The sequence below is a fragment of the Taeniopygia guttata genome, chromosome 1 (genome assembly GCF_048771995.1).
Source record: "Taeniopygia guttata chromosome 1, bTaeGut7.mat, whole genome shotgun sequence".
In the NCBI taxonomy this organism is placed as follows: Eukaryota; Metazoa; Chordata; class Aves; order Passeriformes; family Estrildidae; genus Taeniopygia; species Taeniopygia guttata.
The window spans coordinates 108,232,046-108,252,842 of NC_133024.1; the positions used below are offsets into that span (position 1 = coordinate 108,232,046).

Sequence of the window (20,797 nt, forward strand, 5' to 3'; positions counted from 1 at the left end):
GGACAGCTGGTGGTTATCTTGCTTGCCTGCTCAAGCAGGGTTCCCTAGACCACCTTACTGGGGATTGTGACCAGACGATATATCTTCAGAGGAGGAAACTCTGCAACCTTTCAGGGCAATCCATTCCACTGCTTAGTCAGCCTCGCTGTTAAGTTCTTCCTTATGTTCAGGTGGAGCTTCTGTGTTTCAGTTTTTGCCCGTTGCCTCTTGTCTGGTTGCTGGGCATCACTGGGCAGAGCCTGGTCCATCCTCTGACACCTTTCTGCAGATATTGATGAGATCCCCTCTAAGCCATCTCCAGATTAAACAGGCCCAGCTCTCTCAGCCTTACCTCAGTGAGATGCCTCAGTTCCTTCATCATCTTTGCCATTCTCTGCTGGGCCTGCTCCAGGAGCAGCTCCACCTCTCTCCTGTACTTATGAGTCCCAAACTGGACACAGCACTCTGAGCAGAGTGGCAGCATCACCTCCCTGACCTGCTGGCAGTGCTCTTCCTAATGCACCCCAGGATCCCATTGACCCTCTTGGCACAGGGACACGGTGCTGGCTCAGGGACAGCTCATTGTCCACCAGGACTGCCATTCAGCCAGTTCTCACTCCACCTCACTGCCCACTCACCCTGTCCTCACTTCTGGAGTTTGGGAATGCGGATGCTGTGAGAGACAGTGTCAGAGCCTTGCTGAAGTCGAGGCAGACAGCACCCCCTGCTCTCACCTCACCCATCCAGGTAGCTGTTTCATCATAGAAATCAATCAGGCTGGTCAAACATGACTTACCTTTAGCAAATCCATGCTGACCTCTCCTGATCACCTTCTTGTCTTCCATGTGGGTAGAGGTGGCCTCCAGACTGAACTATTACCTCTCCAGGGGTTGAAGTGAGGCTGACTGGCCTGTAGTTCCCCGAGTCTTCCATCCTCCCCTTACTGAAGACTGGGGTGACATTTGCTTTCTTCCAGCCTTCAGGCACCTCTCCTGCCTCACTATGATTCCAGCAGTTCTCTCAGCACTTGTGGGTGCATCCCATCAGAGCCCGTGGACCTGTGGATATGAAGTTTAATTACAGGGTCTCCAGACAGTCTTCTCAGCCAAAGGAAACTTCCTCTAGCTGTTCTCCCTTCCTTCCTCTAGACCTGGTCTCCTGGGTGAGGTAGCAACAGGACCACATCTTCCCATGTATTTATTTTGGTTATGCTGTATTTGAAGAAGCCCTCGTTGTTACCCTTGATAGCCAGGTTTAATTCCAAGTGAACCTTGGCTTCTTCATTACATCTCTTCATACTGTGACAACATCCCAGGTGGCCTTTCCTGCTTCCACCTCATGGTATCTCCTGCCTATGTGAGTTCTGACAGGAGTTATCAAAGAGAAAAACAGGCCTTGAATCTGTGCTAGCACTTTTCACCAACAGACAAAACACTAATGTGTTAGTGCTGTTTTGGTCACAAATCCTAAACCTAGCACCCTACGGGCTGCTGTGAAGAAAATAACACTCCCTGCCAAACAGATGTGGCACAACAGGTGAAAAATGTTCTTGAGGTTTTGTTTTCCTTGCTCTTATTGTCAGTTCATACTATTTCTGTGTATGAATAATAAGAGACATATTCATAACGAGTTGTATTTTGCATGGCCCATCAAAGTGGATTTAACAATCATGTTCTTTGAGGTTGATTAGTAGATGACTATAGTAGTGAGTCACTCATGTTTAGCAACTCTTTAAAAAGGTATTTCTCATGATTGTTTTCTTCTGTGGTTTTGTTGAAAACTATCTACTTAAAGTAATCAACTTATCGGGACAAGATTTATAAAAACTGGAGCTTCAGTGCATTTATTTCACCTTCTGGAAAAATGATCTGCTGAAAGTAGAATCTGTTACCAAAAGAACCCCACTTTCCTCACTGGGAAAGTAGCTTGATTTTTAATCTGCCAAGATAGAAAAAATATAACACATTTTATGCTCTGTTTTTTGTTAATAAATCTGAAATAAAATTATTTTATATTGATATGTATTTGAGATGATTCTTTGGAATACATTATGACAGAAACTGCCAAAACAAGTGGAACACAAGTGCAGGTAGTAGTTGAAGTATTTTCCATCTTAATTTTAGACTTCTTCACCTGATTCTTCAAATGAGAACTCCCCAGCTACCCCGCCTGACGAGCAGGGCCAAGCTGATGCTCCACCCCAGCTTGAAGATGAGGAGCCTGCATTTCCACACACAGACCTGGCAAAGTTGGATGACATGATCAACAGGTATTTTCACACTTTTTAAAAAAGGTGTTGATGATTTGTGCTTGTGATATTGATAGTGGAATCAGAATTTTTATATCTTTATTTCACTGGACTTCTTAAAATGCTTTTTTTGTTGGGTTAAACTTGTAAAGAGAAATAAGCTTAAAGCAGAATGCATTTTTGTTTGGGTTGGTTAGTATAATACTCATCAGGGCATTTAAAAATCTATGTACTGAGCCTATATTTAAAGGCATTACAATGGAGCAAGAATTCCTAATTTTTCAGAAGCACGATTGAAATTGGGTTTGTTTGTTTTTGAATATAGGCCTCGATGGGTTGTTCCTGTATTGCCGAAGGGGGAATTAGAAGTTCTTCTAGAAGCTGCTATTGACCTAAGTAAAAAAGGTAACTGAAAGACATTTTGATTATTGGACTGGTGTGCAAAGGTTTTTTTCTTTTTTTGAATCCTCGGTGAAGGCTTAAAAATTGTTAATTTCTGTTACAACCCTGGTCTTGAAGATTGTATTCAGAGTGCTGTGCAAAATCTTCACAGATGAGAACTTTTAAAAAGCCATGAATATAGTTAGGAATAGGTGCCTTAGCACAAGTAGGGAAGTTGAATAAGCTCAGAGACATATAAATCCTGTCATTCCTGTCATACCTGTTTTCTGTATTCACTTTGATATCAGACCTGCTGAGTTTGGTTTTTATAGCAGATGCTAAAACTCAGAATTCTAATTGTTTTTATTTTTTAATAAGTTTCTAGTCTACCTTTCAAATGTCTTGCCAGAAATTTTTTGTTCAGATTTGGCACTCGTATACTTTTAAGAATGTCAGAGAAAAGTTAGAATTTTAAACAGCATGGCTTGGACTAATAGTCCTACCAGTGCTTGCTGGTGTCTGACTTAGGAGTAAGAGGGTTCTGTATCAGGATAGTCTATGTGTTTGTTAAATTGTCCTGGTCAGATTGACATGTTTCCTATGCGTTCTGGAAAGTTCTGTTCTCCTGGGAGGTTGCTTGTGTTTGAGTAATAGCAAGAGTCACAGCAAAATAATTTTTTAGGATATCTACACTTACCAGCTCTTTGTGTTTCGAGTATAGCATCAGGCAAAGTGCCTGCTCTTTCTTCTGCATAGGTGCTGGCCCGGGACAACTTCACTTCCATGTTAATAAGTGTTATTCGTAGGCAGCTTTAAGACTAAAAAGCTGAGATTGTGGTCATGATATTCTGAGTTGTCTTGACTGTTGAGTCTTTTTTGCTTCGGAGCTCTCTGTGGAGAAACAAAAGTAAGGGTGCATCCTTGTGATCTAGCAAGGATAATGACATCTTGTTGCCAACACTGATTTATCAGCTGTAGTTATGCTTGGTATTGGTGGCTTTGTGTGTAGCTGGTCTGGCAGGAATCTTCAAGGAAGTGTAGGATGTTCAAGGGATCACATCTGTTCTGAAGGAAAAAAAAATGCCAGCTTTTCAAGAGAAAGTGCAGCCACCTTTGTGTCTGCATTGTTGGAACAGTGCAGTAAAAAGAAATTTTCTGCTTGTGATTTCTGAGAGAGGAGAAGTATGTTCTGCCAGCTGTGAAGTCATCTTTGAAAAGAAAAACAACCCAAAACCTAAAAGCTGTCAATGCAGTGAAGTAAAAAGAGCAGAATGAGATTTCTGACTACTCCTAAGATCAATGTGCTTTCCCAAAGTGTCAGGCTTAGTTGAAAGTTCCCCAAAAGAAAAGCTTATTTTTCCTCTTGAAGTTGCAAAAAACAGTGGAAATGTATTCATATGCTTTTGCCCTTTGATTTTAATGAAGTTGTTGGTGTGCAATTCTAAAAAGTACTTCTGTGTTGCTACTTAATTATGTTTCCTCTTGCCCTCTAGATAAACTGCTATGTGTAAACGCTAGGATTATTGGATAAGGAGAAAACAAGGAAAGCTCTTAAAAGTAGTTGTTTACTGTGTTATCTTTACAGCTTCATTCTAGATTTTTGGAGGGTTTTTTGCTGCTTGAAGTTACACGATGGCTAAGGTAGTCCCTTAGTTCCCAAGGAATACGATAGGGTGTAACTGGCACTGTTTTGGTAGCTCAGAGCTTGGCAGATACTGTTTGGGAGTGGGGTTGTGTATATTTTTTAATAGATTAAACTGCTCCATTAGCTTGGTAATATCTAAAATTCAGCCCCTTACTACCTGTCTGTGGGAATTTTTCATATTCTGACAAGATCCGTTTCCAAAAGGAGGAACTGAAAGGACATACTGAAAAATAACCAGCTTTTGAATTACATAAGATACAGTCAGAAATACAGAGTTTATTTGAATTGTTAAGCAACAAAACCTAGAAAGACCCCACTACATGTTTTTGCCAAGCACTATTTTCTTGTGGTTAGGGCTCTTAAAAAGCTTTTATTCCTCACACGGCCCATGGCCATCAGCGTTCTGGAGTGACTTCAGGGTAGCTACTTCTCTGTGACCCTGGCTATAAAATAAGAGTGATATTTGCATTATCTTTACATCTTTTCAGGAACTACAATTGAAAGAGACATAACTAAACTAATGGAAAGTACTTACATGAATGAAATGTCAGCATTACCACCTTCAAGTGAAAGGAGCAAATTTGACAGAGTAGTGTGAATCCTGTTAGACTTGCATTATTCCTGGCAGATGCACCCATTTATGGAAAATTCTCTTTTTATGTGTAGGCTTCAATGTATTATTCTTTGTTAAACAATGAGCCATGAAACTATCAACAGATAGTCTGCAGTTACTTGCTAATAGAAGAAAACCTATTTGAAAAATAGTGTTTAATAGCTAGACTGATGTTTATCTTCACAGTAAATCTGGAATACTTATGGAGTATTTTCAGTAATGAGATTTGCTCCAGGAATAAATGCCACGGTGACTTGGATACTATAAATTTAAAAGATAAAAAACGTGTTTATTTTAAAGTTTTGGTTTTTATAGGCAAGAATATTCTCCTCTCTTTCTTTCAGAAGGATTTTATTGCTCCTAACATTTACACTCAGTTTTTAACATGCTGCCAGAACTTTACAGTGTGACACACACACAGGCAAGATGCAAGGCAACTTCTAGAATTGATAAATAACTTAAACTGAAATGAGATTTCACTACACAATATAAACCTTCAGACTTGATCCCAAATCTGTGTTTTTGATGAATTGCATGGAATGAGAAAGAGAGGGAGGCCCTAGGGACAAAAAAAAATTAAATCTGTGTGTGCATGGGCACATGTGCATCCAAAAGTTGGGCCAGCCCAGCAATGGGAGTTGTTTCCAGCACCCTCTAAAGACCATCTCCATCTCTCTCAAGATGATTCATCTACAATTTTACTGAGTTTCTTACTGGAGCTGTATCTTCTGCATTTCCTTGAAATTGTTCTTTTTACCTCTCTTCACTCACTGGTTTTGCTGTTAGCAAGTAGATAAAAGAGAGCATAAAGAAGAATGGAAGATAAAGATTGTATTTACTTTTATTTTTGCTGGTATATCTATCGAAGTATGTTGTAAACATGGGGGGAAAAAAAACAACCCAAATCACATGTTTTTAAAAACAATTTTAAAATTATATAAAGGAGTGTAATTTTTTTGAGGTGGTTTTACTAGAACATTAATCCATCGAGTTTTTTGTCCACTTAAGCTTATGTAAGTTTGTTTTAATTCAAGACTTGTTTAGAATCAGTTCTGAAACTTTAAACACCAAACCTTTGAAGTCCAAATGTTGTGATTTAACCCCAGCCACCAGCTAAGCACCACATGGCTGCTTGCTCATTGCCCCTCTGCTGAGATGGGGGAGAGAATCAGAAAGGCAGAAGTTAAAAAACGCATGGGTTGGGATAAAGACAGTTTAACAGGTAAAACAAAAGCCTTCTGTGCCAGGAAAGCAAACCAAGGAATTCACACACCATTTCCCATGGCTGGGCAGGTGTTCAGCCATCCCCAGGACAGCAGAGCTCCATCACATGTAATGGTGGAGAGACAAACAGCATCACTTCAAACATCTCCCCCTTCCTTCTTCCTCAGCTCTGTAGGCTGATCATTACTCCATATGGTCTGGGATATCCCGGTGGTCCTTTAGGCTTAACTCTCCTGACTGTATCCCCTCCCAAATCCTTGTGCACCCCCAGCTTACTTCCTGGCAGGGTTGTGTGAGAAGCAGGAAAACCCCAGATCAGAGAGTGCTGCTCAGCAGCAAAGAAAACATCCTTGTGTTACCAGCACCATTTCCAGCCCAAATCAAAACACAGCCCTGTACGAGCTACTGAGAACTTACCAACACCAGGACACCACATCTCTGCTTTCAGCATTTAAAATGTTCATGTAATAACTAATGAAATTCCATGTCTAATAGTTTGTTGTTCTTTCTTATTTTAAATAGGCCTTGATGTCAAAAGTGAAGCATGCCAGCGATTTTTTCGAGATGGGCTAACAATATCCTTCACAAAAATCCTTACAGACGAGGCGGTGAGCGGCTGGAAGTTTGAGATTCATGTGAGTTTTTAAAGTAGTTTTTCTGAAGAGCGTGGTAATTTAAAAAGGAAGGAGACTGCCATTGTGATTAGCGGGAGACTGTAAAAACAGGATCTAATCTTTGAAACTCAGTAGCAAGTTGTGAGAAAACTCTTGTAACCATGGATCTGGACAGGCAGTGGGGAGTCATCTTTCTGTCAGTGTTTCACTTTATTGCCTCCAGAGTTTTGGAAGGAAATAAAACATGAGAGATGATTTGGGGAAGACTGGAACTGTGTATGTTCTGAGTTTATAGTTCATATTCATTGTACTGTCCCTTGCCACATTCTTACTTGTTTTTTTCTTTTATTAACAGAGATGTATTATTAACAACACTCATAGACTAGTGGAGCTCTGTGTGGCCAAGCTGTCCCAAGATTGGTTTCCCCTTCTTGAACTTCTTGCCATGGCCTTAAATCCTCACTGCAAGTTCCATCTATACAATGGTACTCGTCCCTCAGAAACAGTTCCTGCAGGAGTCCAGCTCGCTGAAGATGAACTTTACGCCCGTCCTCCTGACCCACGATCACCAAAGGTATGAGAGCCTTTCCAGACCCATGTGTTTTATTCTATGCAGGGTTACCTAAGGACACAGCAGCTGTAGAGAAGTGCTTTAAGACTGGGGGCCAAAAGCCTTCTTCATTCTTCTATTGCTAAGATGATGTGTCGCTTATGACTCCTGATTTAATGTACATTTCCTCTTCTTACTCTTCCTGTCTTTGGTCCACCATCACACTGTGTCGTGTTTCTGTGGTAAGCTGGCACAACTCTGCTGGAATGCCATTCCTACTGTGTTAATTGGTTTGCTTGCATTTGCCAGTTGATGGATTTACCTTCTCCCTTAACATGAAATTTTGTAGATGACAGATTTTGAGGAAGAGATTATGTGATAAATTAGGAATTTTCTTTCCCTTACAGTTTCCAGTGGTGGAAAAAATGTTTTTTAATTAGACATGAGATACCACTGTCAGTGTGGTTTTTTTCAGTGGCTTTGGTTTTGTTTGGTTTTGTTTTAGAGGGATGTTGAAGGTTTGGGCTTTTTGTTTGTTTGGGTTTTTGTTACTTGTTTTTTTTTTTTGTAGTTGTGGTTTCTTGGGGGGTTTTTTTGGTTGTTTTATTTTTCTAACTGGAAGTGAAGATTAGCAAACTATCCTGGTTGAGTCTGAAGTTTTCAGAATTGATCTCCAAATGGCATTGATCAGACTTCAGGAGTTAACTGAATTTTATATATATATATATATATATATACATATATGTATACATTTTTTCATTTTGTTTTTTTTTTAAAGGTTTTCTTTTTTAGCTTTCTAAGTTTTTTTTTTTTCCTTTAGTGGAACTGCTGACTATTGACTTGTAAAAACCAAAGATACAAAACTCCATTGTCCTTGGGACTTCCCTTGCATTGCTGGTTGTGTTTAGAAGAATGTTGCTTTGCATTCTTAATGTTTTTATATGTGACATTATCACACCCAGGAAAAAGAAAAAATACCAGAACTGTCAGACTTTCTGTAGTAATTTAACAGCTAAAGCTGGACCTAAATTATAGGCAATTTTATTCCTAAATAAATTTATTTGAGTAACTCATATACAGCATCTGCTCTTTGACATAACAGAAAAGATCTTGCTGCCTGTTTCTAAGAATTTCCTTAAAACTGAATATGCAAAATGTGTAAAGACTATTTTAAAGCAAATATTGTTATCACTTGAAAGTATTTCTAGATGGTGCTTTGTAAATACCAGAAAATAACTATTTGTTTTATTACAGGGTTGGCTAGTAGATCTTATCAACAAGTTTGGCACATTAAATGGATTTCAGGTCTTGCATGATCGATTCATGAGTGGATCAGCATTGAATGTTCAGATCATTGCAGCTCTCATCAAGTAAGTTTTTTTCTAAATAATGATTTATTCATTTGCAAAAATTGGACACAGTATAAAGTTCTGTGTTAGCAGAAAACTTAAGATTTCTATTGAAGCACTTCCTTCCACTCCATCTCTTCAGCTGGTTGTGTCTACCTTCATCATTTCATGTGCTTCTAAGAAGATATGAGTTTCTTTAATTAATTGTACCCTATCATCATAATATTGCATGACTACTGATTATGAAACTTTCCTTGTTTTCTTTGTATTTTAGGCCATTTGGACAATGTTTTGAATTTTTAACATTACATACAGTGAAGAAATACTTCCTTCCAATTATAGAAATGGTTCCACAGTTTTTAGAAAATTTAACAGATGATGAACTGAAAAAAGAAGCAAAGAATGAAGCCAAAAATGATGCTCTGTCAATGATAATCAAATCTCTAAAGAACTTAGCTTCAAGAGTTCCAGGACAAGAAGAAACTGTAAAAAATTTAGAAATATTTAGGTTAAAAATGATTCTTAGGTAAGATGCTACTCCTAATATAATATGCCACTGGTGACCTTTTTTTCCACACTTCTTACATTAAATTTTTCTCACAGGTTGTTACAAATTTCCTCTTTCAATGGTAAAATGAATGCACTAAATGAAGTTAACAAAGTAATATCCAGTGTGTCATACTACACTCATCGACATGGTAATCCTGAAGAGGAAGAGTGGCTCACAGCTGAAAGAATGGCAGTAAGTGCTCCTTTTCAGTGAAGTTCATTGCATGGATTTGGTTTCTCCTTTGTACTTAACTGTAGCAGTAGCTCTGTATTGTGACCAAACACACACTGCTTATTTTCATATACAGTGTTAGAAACATGAGGTCTCATGTCATGGTAATAACGCACTTTAACAGTAGCCTTTCTGTGAAAAAATGCTGCATTTCTGTCAAAGCTGCTGTTGAGAATTGCTTTTCAGTGCTGCTAAAATCATGGCTCAAAAATGGATCCTTGGATAGTGTGTGTTTTATATAGAGTTTAAAAAAAACACAGAGAAACCTAGATAAAACAAGTGTGATTTATTTGAAACTTCAGTGTCACAGTAACTAGAATTGTAATGGTCATTTACATAAGGATATAGTCTAGGTTTGGTGCTTCAACTTTTTCTTGTTAGAGTTCAAAGTGACTACGCTGCTTATCACATTTCAGAAGCTGGATGCTTTGGTACAGAAAACTCTAGATACCACATTTTTGTTTTAATCAATATTTTTGTATTTTGAATGCTGTTGCTTGAATGTATGTATAGGGAAGTATGAAAATGAGCAATTATAAAACTAAAATAAGAACTATTTTATCTTAATTTTTGTGAAATCTGGTTGTGTTAAGTGATTTTTACACTGTTCTGCCCCATCTTTCTGGCTGGCCACCTGTTGTGAGGTTTGTAATCTGCAAAAGGACATCTGACAAGAAAAAATAACTGCAGTTTTGACTTTTTAAAGCAATAGGAGGAAATAGGTCTATTTTTTTACACATTTCCTACAGTTTGGCATCTCATACAAGACCTGTGTTTTTAACTGAAAATGTCTAGATTTCATGAGACCAGCTTGAATAGTGTAAGTCTGATCAAGGACAGTGTTAGAAGTGAGGATGCTGTGGATGTTTGTTTTCTCTTTCAGTGCTCAGAGCACATCCTGCTTTGCTTCACTTGGAACAAAACAGTCTAACCATGTCAGTGACACCACTTAGAAAATTGCATCTCCTTAAATATGACTTGAGTATTTGCCTCTGGTTCAATTAGAAACATTTCAAAAACCCTAAAAGTGGCAGTACTTAAATAATCAGTTTTATATGTCAGTCCTTGCTTAAGTCCTTTTTATGGGATATGCTGTAGGTTTACCAGTAGAGTTAGACGTGTTAAGCAATTTGGTTTTGATACTTAATGAATGTGAATTGGAAGATAAAAATTTTGTTCCTTGAATAGAAGAGTTAAGAATAAGAAACATTGGTTTCTTATGTTTGAAATTGCTTCAGCATTTTCCAATAATAATCCAGTAATATACTGGATTATTTTAAATAGTGATTTTTTTTTTTTATGTGAGGGGAAATTAAAGATAAAAGCCTTCCTTTTGTGCTGCATCTGTATTAATCTCTAACAGGTTGGATTTTTTGTTTTGTAGTTCAAATATCAGTGATGGCACCTGAATAATTTGAGATGGCACTACTTTCTTTTTATATTCAGGAATGGATCCAACAGAACAACATTTTATCAATTGTATTAAGAGATAGTCTTCATCAACCTCAATATGTAGAAAAACTTGAGAAAATTCTCCGATTTGTCATCAAAGAGAAAGCTCTCACTTTGCAGGATCTTGACAACATTTGGGCTGCACAGGTAAATAATTCAGCTGCTTGTCTACTGCTGCACAGGAGGCATCTCCTTGTATGTCGTGTTGAGAAGAGAACCTCAAGGCTGTTTTTGCTCTGTGTTAGACAAAGCTAAAGAAAGAATTGAGATTAAATGGTGTTCATTTTTGGGGTCTTGGAGCTTAAAATAGTCATCTGAAATGTCTCCAGTGGAAGGGGTCAGCTACACCTGTATGTAAAGCCTGAGGGAGCAGTTCAGAACATGGTGCAGAGATAATCCTTTTGAAGTATGAACAAACCTTCAACATTGAGCACGGACGTGATACTTGATACCTTAATATTTTAAAATGCATGAAGAAATATGTGTTGCTAATCTCTGAGTTCCTCTCGGTCGTGTAAATTTTTCTTGGGCAGAGTGTGATTAGTAAGGCTTATAATAATGACTGCTCTAGAAGTTGTTTGACTGCAAGTTCTTTTCCTTGTGTTGCAATAATTATTTTTGAAAAATTAAAAATGTTGCAATGTTGAATTTTTTACTTCATGACTGGGGAGGTGGATTTCCCTAGCTGTGGGCTGCATGATTTTAATACACAGACTAGGCAGCTGGAGAGACAAAATCATTGAGAATTACTGAGTATACAGAAAATTAAAAGAAAAATAGGATTGAAACATGAATAAGGGATAGTGAAACTCTTGATTGTACAAAAAAGCCCTCAGGCCAGTCTTTCAAGGGTGGGAAGGCTAACTCTAGTTTCCAAGAGAGGGAGAGAGGGCTGTACTGGTTTGGACAAGGGGCAGGGTTACATTTCTCCATAGTAGCTTCTGTACTAACTATGTTATCTCAACTCTTGAGTTTTCTCACTTTCACCCTTGTCACTCTCTTCCCCCATGGCACTGTGGGGTGGAGATTTGAATGAGCAGCTCTGTGGTGCCAGCTGGCTTATACCTTGACAAAGGCCAATACGAGTTGGGTTATTTTGATAACAGAGTTTACATGTGTTCATGCTGTTCTGAGACTATAAGAGTTTGGCTTAAGTAGACTTATTTCAGGTTACATTTATAACATTTGAGACTGCAGGTGGTGTAGGGGAGATCTCTGGTTTTGCAAGTAACTTCTTCATGCCTAGGCTTCAGTTCCAGCATTGCAGTAACTGCAGAGATGAAACTCTATATAATACAGTATTTTCTTATTATCCCAAAGTCCTGTTAAGAAAATTTCATCATGTAGCAGAGCGATACACAGATTACTTGAATTAAGGTCTGGGATTATACTGTTAGATTTCAACTTGCAGTCTGTAGATCTTTCCAGACTATAAGATATTTGTGGGGGGAAGAAAAAAAGGACTTTGAAAGGTTAGTTTGCTGTTAGTAGGCCTCTTTCATCTATTTTAGAGCCTCACTTTTAATAGGAGGAGAAAAAAACCTGAAATTTGGGGAAAAAAAGAGTCTTCCAAGCAATTACCTTGCTCCTAGTGTTTGGTAAAAGGACATGTGGATAAGCCAGTGTAAGTCAAACTTTCTACCCTTCCAGAAAAATGTGAATACGTCATGCAACCCTTAAAAAATGGGGATAGTCCATTTTACCAGTTTAACAAAAGATTAGGAATAAATAGGGGTAATTTCAGAAGAACTGTTCCATGCCCTTAAATACCCAGCTTGCTCTGCTCACTTCTTATGCTTTCAAGTAGGTGGCTACTGCAGTGCTCTGGCTATAATTTTGCCCTGTATTTTTTTTTGTGTGTGTGAAAGTAACTCTTATTCATGATGGTTTCACTGTGGCTTTAGCCATGAGATTATAATGGACTAAAAATTAAGAATACTAAAATCTGCTAATACAGAATGATTTTCACCTACCTCGCTACTCCTTGTGTATAGTAGTTTTTAGAAGTTCTTATTAAATGACTGCTCCTGAGAGCAGCTGGGGCATGAAATTCAGTAGTGAGGAGTTGATTTACTGTGTAGCTTTATATAACAAGCTATTTTAGCTCAGCCTCAGTGCAGCAGTGGGGGGTTTTTGCTTTCTGGCTCAAGCACTTGTGTTGGTGCCTGGCTTTAGAGGGTGAGCATACACCTGAGACTCTTAGTATTACTAAAAGTAATGCAATTATGCTGGTTTTGCCTTTTGAAGGCAACCTAAGTTTTAATTTTATTGAAGTGTTTTCATGTCTTACTAAGCCAGTGCTTACAATATAGGAGTCTATTTGATTAAAAGAATAATGTTGGAAGGCTATAAATGCAAGCATTAAGTTCCACCCTCTGGAGTTGCAGGGAAAGATCCAGCTGTACAAAATACAGAATGGCAGAGGTTGAGGTCTCATGACTTTTGTTCTGGAGTATTTAACTGGAACTTCACAGGCATTTCCCTGTTCCTGTGCAGCAAGTTGGCAAGTCACGCACCAGGTTCCTTACCTCCTCCCACTGTCTGGTTCTGCTTCCCCAGACCCTTCAGTGCTTCACAGCTTCCCCATACTACCTGTTAAAAACCTGCCAAATCGAGGTTGTTACCTGCTTTATTCTTGCTCTTCTTGCTCCCCCCTGGAGCTGGCCCTACTTCTCCTTTTATTTGTTATATTATAGATGCTCTTTCTGCCTTGTATGCTCTCCGTTTTTCTTTCTATCCAGGAAATGGTCTGGTAAGAGGAAAAAAAATTACATTGTTTTCCAAAGTCAAGTGGAATTATGGGTTTAGTAATTCCCCTCTTGTAATCTGACCCATAATGTGAAAACAGACATTACTACTTAAAATTACTTTTTTTAAAAAAACAAAAATTTATTACACCTTATAAAGAATTTAAGGCACAGTATGTAACAAAGCTATTAGTCTGGTTTTGGTTTTTAGTTTTGGTTTTAAATTACTGATGGAAGCTTTTAGTAGGAATTGAATTTCAAAAGTGCTTATACATGTATTTTTAATAATGTACGAGATTAATTACATCAGAATGTGTATTCTGATTGCATTTTTTATTTCTCAGAGCAAAATTTCTACAGTGAATCAGCTATTGATTCTCATAGTCCAAATTTCTTGGTTTTTACTGCAGATGTAAAGTACAGGAAGTGTTTTCCAGCCTGGGCAGAAAATTTTCTTCATGCTTGGAGTTAAATGGAACTAGCTTTTTTTCCCCTCATTGTCTTCCTCCTTAAATGTCAAAATTGTGATGTACACCACACTCTCACTTAAAACTCTGTCTAGTATAAAACTAAGCATCTTGTCCTTAGTTGTTTCTTTGCTGGATTTGTAAGTTTAAAAGCTGCTGTACTTCAAAACATTGTCTGGTAACAAATTGTTTGTAATAGAAGGTTTTAGTTGTCTGTGAATCCACTAACACAAAGGAGGTATTTCAGCCTGAGAAACTGGAAAAATACTAAAAATTGCTTTATACCTTAAAACACCTCAATGAAATTCAGAAGTGGATTTTGAGTAATTCCATATTAAAAAAAAAACCCCAACCATAAAAACCCACACAAAACAACATAAAAATACCAGTTTGTAAGTTAAAATACCCTTTTAGATTTTACTGTCCTCTGTTCCAGCTTGATTTTATAGCAGGAACAAATAGAATAAATATTTTGATACTGCAGCATTTATGGTCTAAATAAATACTTGTGTGCACACACACAAAGCACAGTTAAATACTTACACTTAAAAGGGAAATCTAAATATTGTGAATACCCAGTGAAGTATTCAGTTTGCTATGCTGCTCCCACAGCATCAGCTTTTCTGGCTGGCCATCTCTAATAGTCTTCCTTATAAAAATCATGTAGAATGTCTTGCTGCTTGACTTAATATCAATTGTTAGTGGATTTTTTTTTTTTTTTCTTCCTGACAGGCAGGAAAACATGAAGCCATTGTAAAAAATGTACATGATCTCCTCGCAAAATTAGCTTGGGATTTCTCTCCTGAACAGCTTGATCACCTGTTTGATTGTTTTAAGGTAATTTTGTGTTTTGATTGTATTCAGGAAATGGGTTGTGAGGGTGTGTGTAAATTTGTGGCTTTTTCAGTGTCTTTCTCCTTTTAGAATTGCTCAATTTCTGTGTGTTAAAAGACTTCTTAATGTGTAACAACAGTCTGTAATATTTAATTCTAGTGAGGCTGTTCTTTAATGAGCACTCCTTGTGAGTTTTTTTTGTTTACTTCCTGTCTAAAACAAAGGCACCTTATTTTGTTTAGTAGACAGTTTTGTTTTCTGGTTTGAATGCTTCAGGAAAATGCAGGTCTGTGAAGCCTGTAGTATTAAAGTTACATTTAGCAATCCTAGAAATACAGAATTTTCCAAATAAAGTAAGTTATTTGTCTTAGATACCTTTTTGCATTTGTTACAAATTAAGAAGTGTTGGTGATTTAATAAATTATGTTTTTCTCCTGGCATTAGAGTAGGTTTTGTCAGGTTTACTGGGTAGTACTTCTTCTGATCTTTTAAGTAGAGGAGATCAAGGACTTCCGTTCCCTGCTACCCCAACTTCCTCTATATCATGTAATAACTTTTCTCAGTTTAGCTTACATACAAAATGAAACAGTCTCAGGAAGATAAAGTTGAATGTTTATAAACACATAGTGATTTGTTTGAAATGACAAAACAGCTTGTTTCTGAAAGTTTATGTTATTCACTGGCTTTTATGTAGAACATGTAACATTTGCAGCTTCCAGTAATAGTGCTCTCCAGCTTGTTTTACTGTTTGACTTTCAGGACATGATCTGCTGCACTGCTTGAAAATGCAAGCCAGCTTTGCAGACTCTGTTTTCTCTTTTTAGATAAATGCATTATAGTCATATTTTGGCTTACATGCAATTTGTGCTTTGTTTAGTGTGGTCTTGTAGTTTGTTGAATGTGGGTCTAATGTTCTGTAGTTCAGATACTTAACCCAGTGCTCAGAAATGCTGTGTGTAAACTGTTGTATCTGACCTTGAGAGATGGATCTGAAGTGATGGTATATTGAAAACTTATTCAGGAAAAGGTTCATGTAATGCAGGGGCCATATGTTTCAGTTTGATTCAGAGGCATGAATGATACTAAAGTTTTACGTATGTAGTGATTATAAGTTATTTAAGAAATCTTTTAAGTGTAACGACAGGAGTTTTGTGAAAGCATTTAAAAGAAACAGTTGAGTCCACTCTGATTGTTGGTGCAATTGTCAATGGCAATGTTAACTTTTGCAAACACATCTGTGGTCTTTAAATAAAGAGCCGTCTTTTTTTAAACTTCGGGGTGAATATGCTGTAGTTGTAAATACAATACTGAAGAGAAGATCTCTTCAGTTATATCTGGCTTATGTATTGCTCTAATTTGCTATTTGTTATTAATGACAGGAATTAATGTTAAAGTTCTTTATGTAGTTGCATCACTTTATTGTTGCATCGTTTGTTAACAGTGCAGGTTATGTGTGGAATTTTAAAAAAAGACATTTTTTTTTAAATACTGTTAGGCAAGCTGGACGAATGCAAGCAAGAAACAGCGTGAGAAACTGCTGGAGTTAATTCGTCGCCTTGCAGAGGATGACAAGGATGGTGTGATGGCACACAAAGTGCTGAACCTTTTGTGGAATTTGGCTCACAGTGATGATGTGCCAGTTGATATCATGGACCAGGCTCTTAGTGCCCATATAAAAATCTTAGATTACAGCTGTTCACAGGTGAGTAAACCAGTATGAAATCAGTCTCTTGAGTTTCCTTCCATTCCCCACAAATAATTCAAGCTATTTGGAAATTTAACAAGAGTGATACTTAAATAAATTTGTATGGTTCTATCAGCATCCTAGTACTTTTAAAATGTTATAGGACATATTTTAATCAGCACTGTTGGTGCTTTAATGGGAGAGAGAGAGTGTAATACATCACTTTGCCTGTCTTGTTGCAGTTGGTGACATACTGTAACAAGCACACTGGAAGAATTGGAAAAGAACCCTACCAAAGTAAATAGGGAGAAAGGAGAAACAACCCCCCCCACTCCCATTGCTTTTTCCCAACTTCATAAAAAATTGTTTCAGTGAGTTTTGTTGAGGTATTTTTTTGTGCCAGTAGGTCCTTATGTGTCCTGTATAAATTAGAAAAGATCCTTTTCATACTATTATACCCTCTCCTTTCCTACCCAAACTTCTGTGAAAGTCTGTCACAGTAGTAATTAATTATGGTTTGAAATTAATCCATTATCCATCTTCTTAAGAAACAGTTTCTCATTGTTTCTTGATATTTTATGACAGTGACTAGAAATAAATGGAAGAAAGAGCAAATTATTTAAACAATATTATTTATTGTTAAATAAGTAGTGCTTGAGTGCAGGGAGTTTGTAACACACTGGTAGCTTCTGCCAGCATGTAGTGCTGCTCAGGTACTTCTGTTGTGCTTTCATGGTTCAAAACTCAGGTGATCCAGTATTTGTTTTAATTTGAGTGTTCCATTATGGAAACAAAGAAAGTGAATTAGGATAGTTCTGCAATATGCTTGATTTTGATGATAAATGCTGTTCTTTAAGGATCGAGATACACAAAAGATCCAGTGGATAGATCGTTTTATAGAAGAACTTCGCACAAATGACAAATGGGTCATTCCTGCACTGAAACAAATTAGAGAAATTTGCAGTTTGTTTGGTGAAGCACCACAGAACTTGAGGTAAGAATGGGGTTCAGATAAAATTTTGTCTGTTAAAAGTTGGATGGGTTGGAAATTTTTTTTATTTTTTTTTTTCAAAATGTCAAGAAAGTCTAGGTAAAACCATGACCTGTGTTAGAAGATGGTCTTGAGTTTGTTCTAGTGTGTATAAATAGTATCTAAAATGTCAGACACCTAAGTTTGGTACGAGAGCAATAACTGCTTCTTCATACATGTTTTTTATAATTTTTATGGTAATCTAGTGGAAAATCTGAATTTCTTTTTCAGTTATTCATGGAGTATCTTGCTTAACAATGGAATTAGCTTACAAAACATAAATATGTTTTACTTGTCTATACGGCTGTATGCACACACATACATACACAAACACAGCCACCCATCCTTGTTCTTTGATGATAAATTCTTGCAGGTCATCTAGTTCGTATGCCTAAAATCAAAGATAACTTTGTGCTCTGGGTGAAATTCTCTGCTCATTTTCTCTCCTGAATGGAATAGATTAGAAATGTGTGGCATTTGTTTTATTGGGGTGAGGAGTTTCATTTGATGTTTGTTTCTGAAAGGAAGAAATAATGAAAAGCCCTTATCAGTTTGGACTTGTTAAAGTATACATAATTATTTTAATTATTTTAATTATTTTAAATGTCTTCTCAGTAAGCAAGACTGAGCCCCTAATAGTATTTGTATTCACGTCAGAATTTTTACAAGCTCCTGAAAAATATTGTTGGCTTAGAAGTGCTGCACAATTGCTTTAATTCTTGTAAGCAGATAAAGTATTCAAGTCAATATTGCTGTTACAGTCAGCTCACAAGAAGGATCAAATCAGGGAAAGTTGAGGAAAATATGCCACAGTTGGCACAACACTGTCTTCTTCCCGATAGCATTTTCAGGAGCTGTGATAGTGTTTTATTCCTGGGTTTTGGAGTTTTCTTTTTTAATTTAGTTTGCAGCATACTTCTCAAATTTTCAGTATATTTTAATTCCTTACAGTTTTTCATTAATGATTGTTTGAGGTTTATCAAAAAAAGTCACAAAGTTATGTGCCAGTTAGCAGAAAAGTTTTCTGTGTCATGGAATCCTTAGCCTTTTTCATGCTGGCAATCCTTAACCTTTTTCATTCCAGGCAAACCAAGCTACCTGGTTATTCAAGTTGAATGCATTTAGCACAGTGCCCTAAGAAAGATGCTTTGCTTTAAGTAATTAATTACTGAAGCACTTGAAGCATTCAAGGCACTGATTTAGGTTTCTGCTCTGAAGTAATCTTGAAAGGAACTGAACTTCTTTTGCTTATGGAAGTGTAGGTTTCCTGTATGGTCTGTGTACAGTTAAATGGTTTGAATGTCTCGCCTCTTTTTTTTTTTTTTTTTTTTTAATCTGACCATATCTTCCTCAGATTTCAGGGTAGTCTGCATTGCAGTATGTAATAGCACCTTATTTTTATGCAGAATCTGAAAACAAACATGGCAGGAAAGTGAACTTGGCATTGAAAGTTTTAATCAAGGAACTTAAAAACACTTTATTAGCAAGATACTGTTGAGGGACTTGTTTTAGTCAGGTGGTATTACTGCCCAGGTGACTGGGAAATTTGCTGAGTGAAAACACAGTTTTAAAATAATCAGTGACTTTCCAGTCCTCTGAGTTTTCTCATAACTCTTAATATTGATACAGTTTGGAAACTGTAATGCATGCATGCAATACCTCTTCCTATCAGCTTCCCTTATCTGACTTAAACTTTTAACATCCTTCTAGAATTTGGAGTGAAGTAGGTCCAAACAGGTGTTTGTGACAACTGCCTCAAAGGCATGTCACAGAGCACATATTCTTTGTGCTACTCTTTTGAGATGGGTCAGCTGACTGGCACTGGCAATGGAAACTTTAGTCCAGATCAGCAAGTGCTGCTGATTCTTGGCAAAAATCTGTATAAATTATCTTATGACGGGGAGGTTTTAATTGTTGCTAGTTATTCATGCAGTTGAACAAAGTGTTGAATTGATTATACAATTGCTGTGGCAAAATTTAGCTCCCTGATCACAAATAAATGCTGCATGTGTCAGGAAGTTCAGCTTAACCAGAATTGCAACAGAAAATAATATTTATGTAAGTACAAGGACTCTTAGGGGTGCAACAATGCTTATTAATACTTAGCAATAGTCACCTTTATTACTGATAATATTGACCTTTAGTCTACAGATAATCATCATAATTCCTTCCCTCTGTGTTGGGTGGTAGAGCCTCCAGTAGACCAATATCAAATGCTTACGTTTGACCTGTATCTACCCGAGCAGTAGAAGACCAGTCTCTTAAATTACTTGCCCAGGAGAACTAACTGAGCACTGGGAGTTCAGTGGTTTTATGGTGCTTTAGGGCAATAGTGATGCTTCAAGTCACTTTTTAGCCTAAGTAGTAGAATTTGTGGGGATTCAGTCACTGCAGTTTGGATTTTTCATCCAGATAATCTGCACTCTTTTAGTGGTACATAGCATTTGTTCAGTTGGCACAACTGTCATCTTGAAAAGCTGAATTACATGTGTAATATTATATTGGATGAGTTATATGTGCAGATAAATAGGTCTTTCAAATCCATTTAAATTAAGTTGTTTGGAATTTTGCCTTTGCGAGTTTGCCAGTATTTTTCTAACAAATAAGCATTCTAGCTATGTCCTTTTTCATAATCCAAAATACGTTGTGTTCCCTTACAAAATGTTATTTTTTCTTTTTATACATTGACTTTTGGTATCCATTTAGTGTAACACAATGAAAATATGAATTTTGCTGTTAACTTCAATTTTTAAAGCTCCTCAGTTATTGCACATTAATGAGTGTCTAGTAACTAATGTGTAATAATATTAAAGGTTAAATGATTGTATCCCAGGGGCAACATCATATTAATCTAACCGTAGATGCATAAGGAAAATCTTAATTGCATGTAGACTTTGTCTTAATACTAGAAAACATTCTAGAAGCTCTTGTCAGATCAACTTTTTTTCCCTGTGCCTAAAGACAGTAATTTTGCCTTTGAGTCCATCCTAGCAATGAATCAAAATAATATTGGAAGGGTTGCTCAAAATCACTGTTGTAACTCACAGCTGATAACTCTAGTTATTTCAATTATTAAGCTTTTCAAAGTCATTGCTAACCAAGATGGATGGATGCATATGCAAATGTACTGTTTGTGCATGTGGCTGAGAAAGGAGAGAAATAAAAAATATCTAACACAGAACATTGTAGTCTTCTGCTG

The 20,797-nt window shown here is 37.0% G+C and overlaps 1 protein-coding gene across 2 annotated transcripts in view; it reads left to right on the top strand.

Annotated features, from left to right (window-relative positions):
* USP9X (ubiquitin specific peptidase 9 X-linked) overlaps window positions 1-20,797 on the top strand; it is a 70,509-nt gene that overhangs the window by 1,328 nt on the left and 48,384 nt on the right. For both annotated transcript variants that reach the window (XM_030282797.4, XM_030282807.4), the window contains exons 2-12: window positions 2,103-2,248; window positions 2,553-2,632; window positions 6,613-6,725; window positions 7,060-7,278; window positions 8,509-8,624; window positions 8,878-9,129; window positions 9,207-9,345; window positions 10,831-10,983; window positions 14,783-14,887; window positions 16,380-16,586; window positions 17,426-17,562. In XM_030282797.4, the coding sequence (XP_030138657.1) occupies window positions 2,103-2,248; window positions 2,553-2,632; window positions 6,613-6,725; window positions 7,060-7,278; window positions 8,509-8,624; window positions 8,878-9,129; window positions 9,207-9,345; window positions 10,831-10,983; window positions 14,783-14,887; window positions 16,380-16,586; window positions 17,426-17,562 (1,667 nt within the window). The remainder of the gene's footprint in view (window positions 1-2,102; window positions 2,249-2,552; window positions 2,633-6,612; window positions 6,726-7,059; window positions 7,279-8,508; window positions 8,625-8,877; window positions 9,130-9,206; window positions 9,346-10,830; window positions 10,984-14,782; window positions 14,888-16,379; window positions 16,587-17,425; window positions 17,563-20,797) is intronic.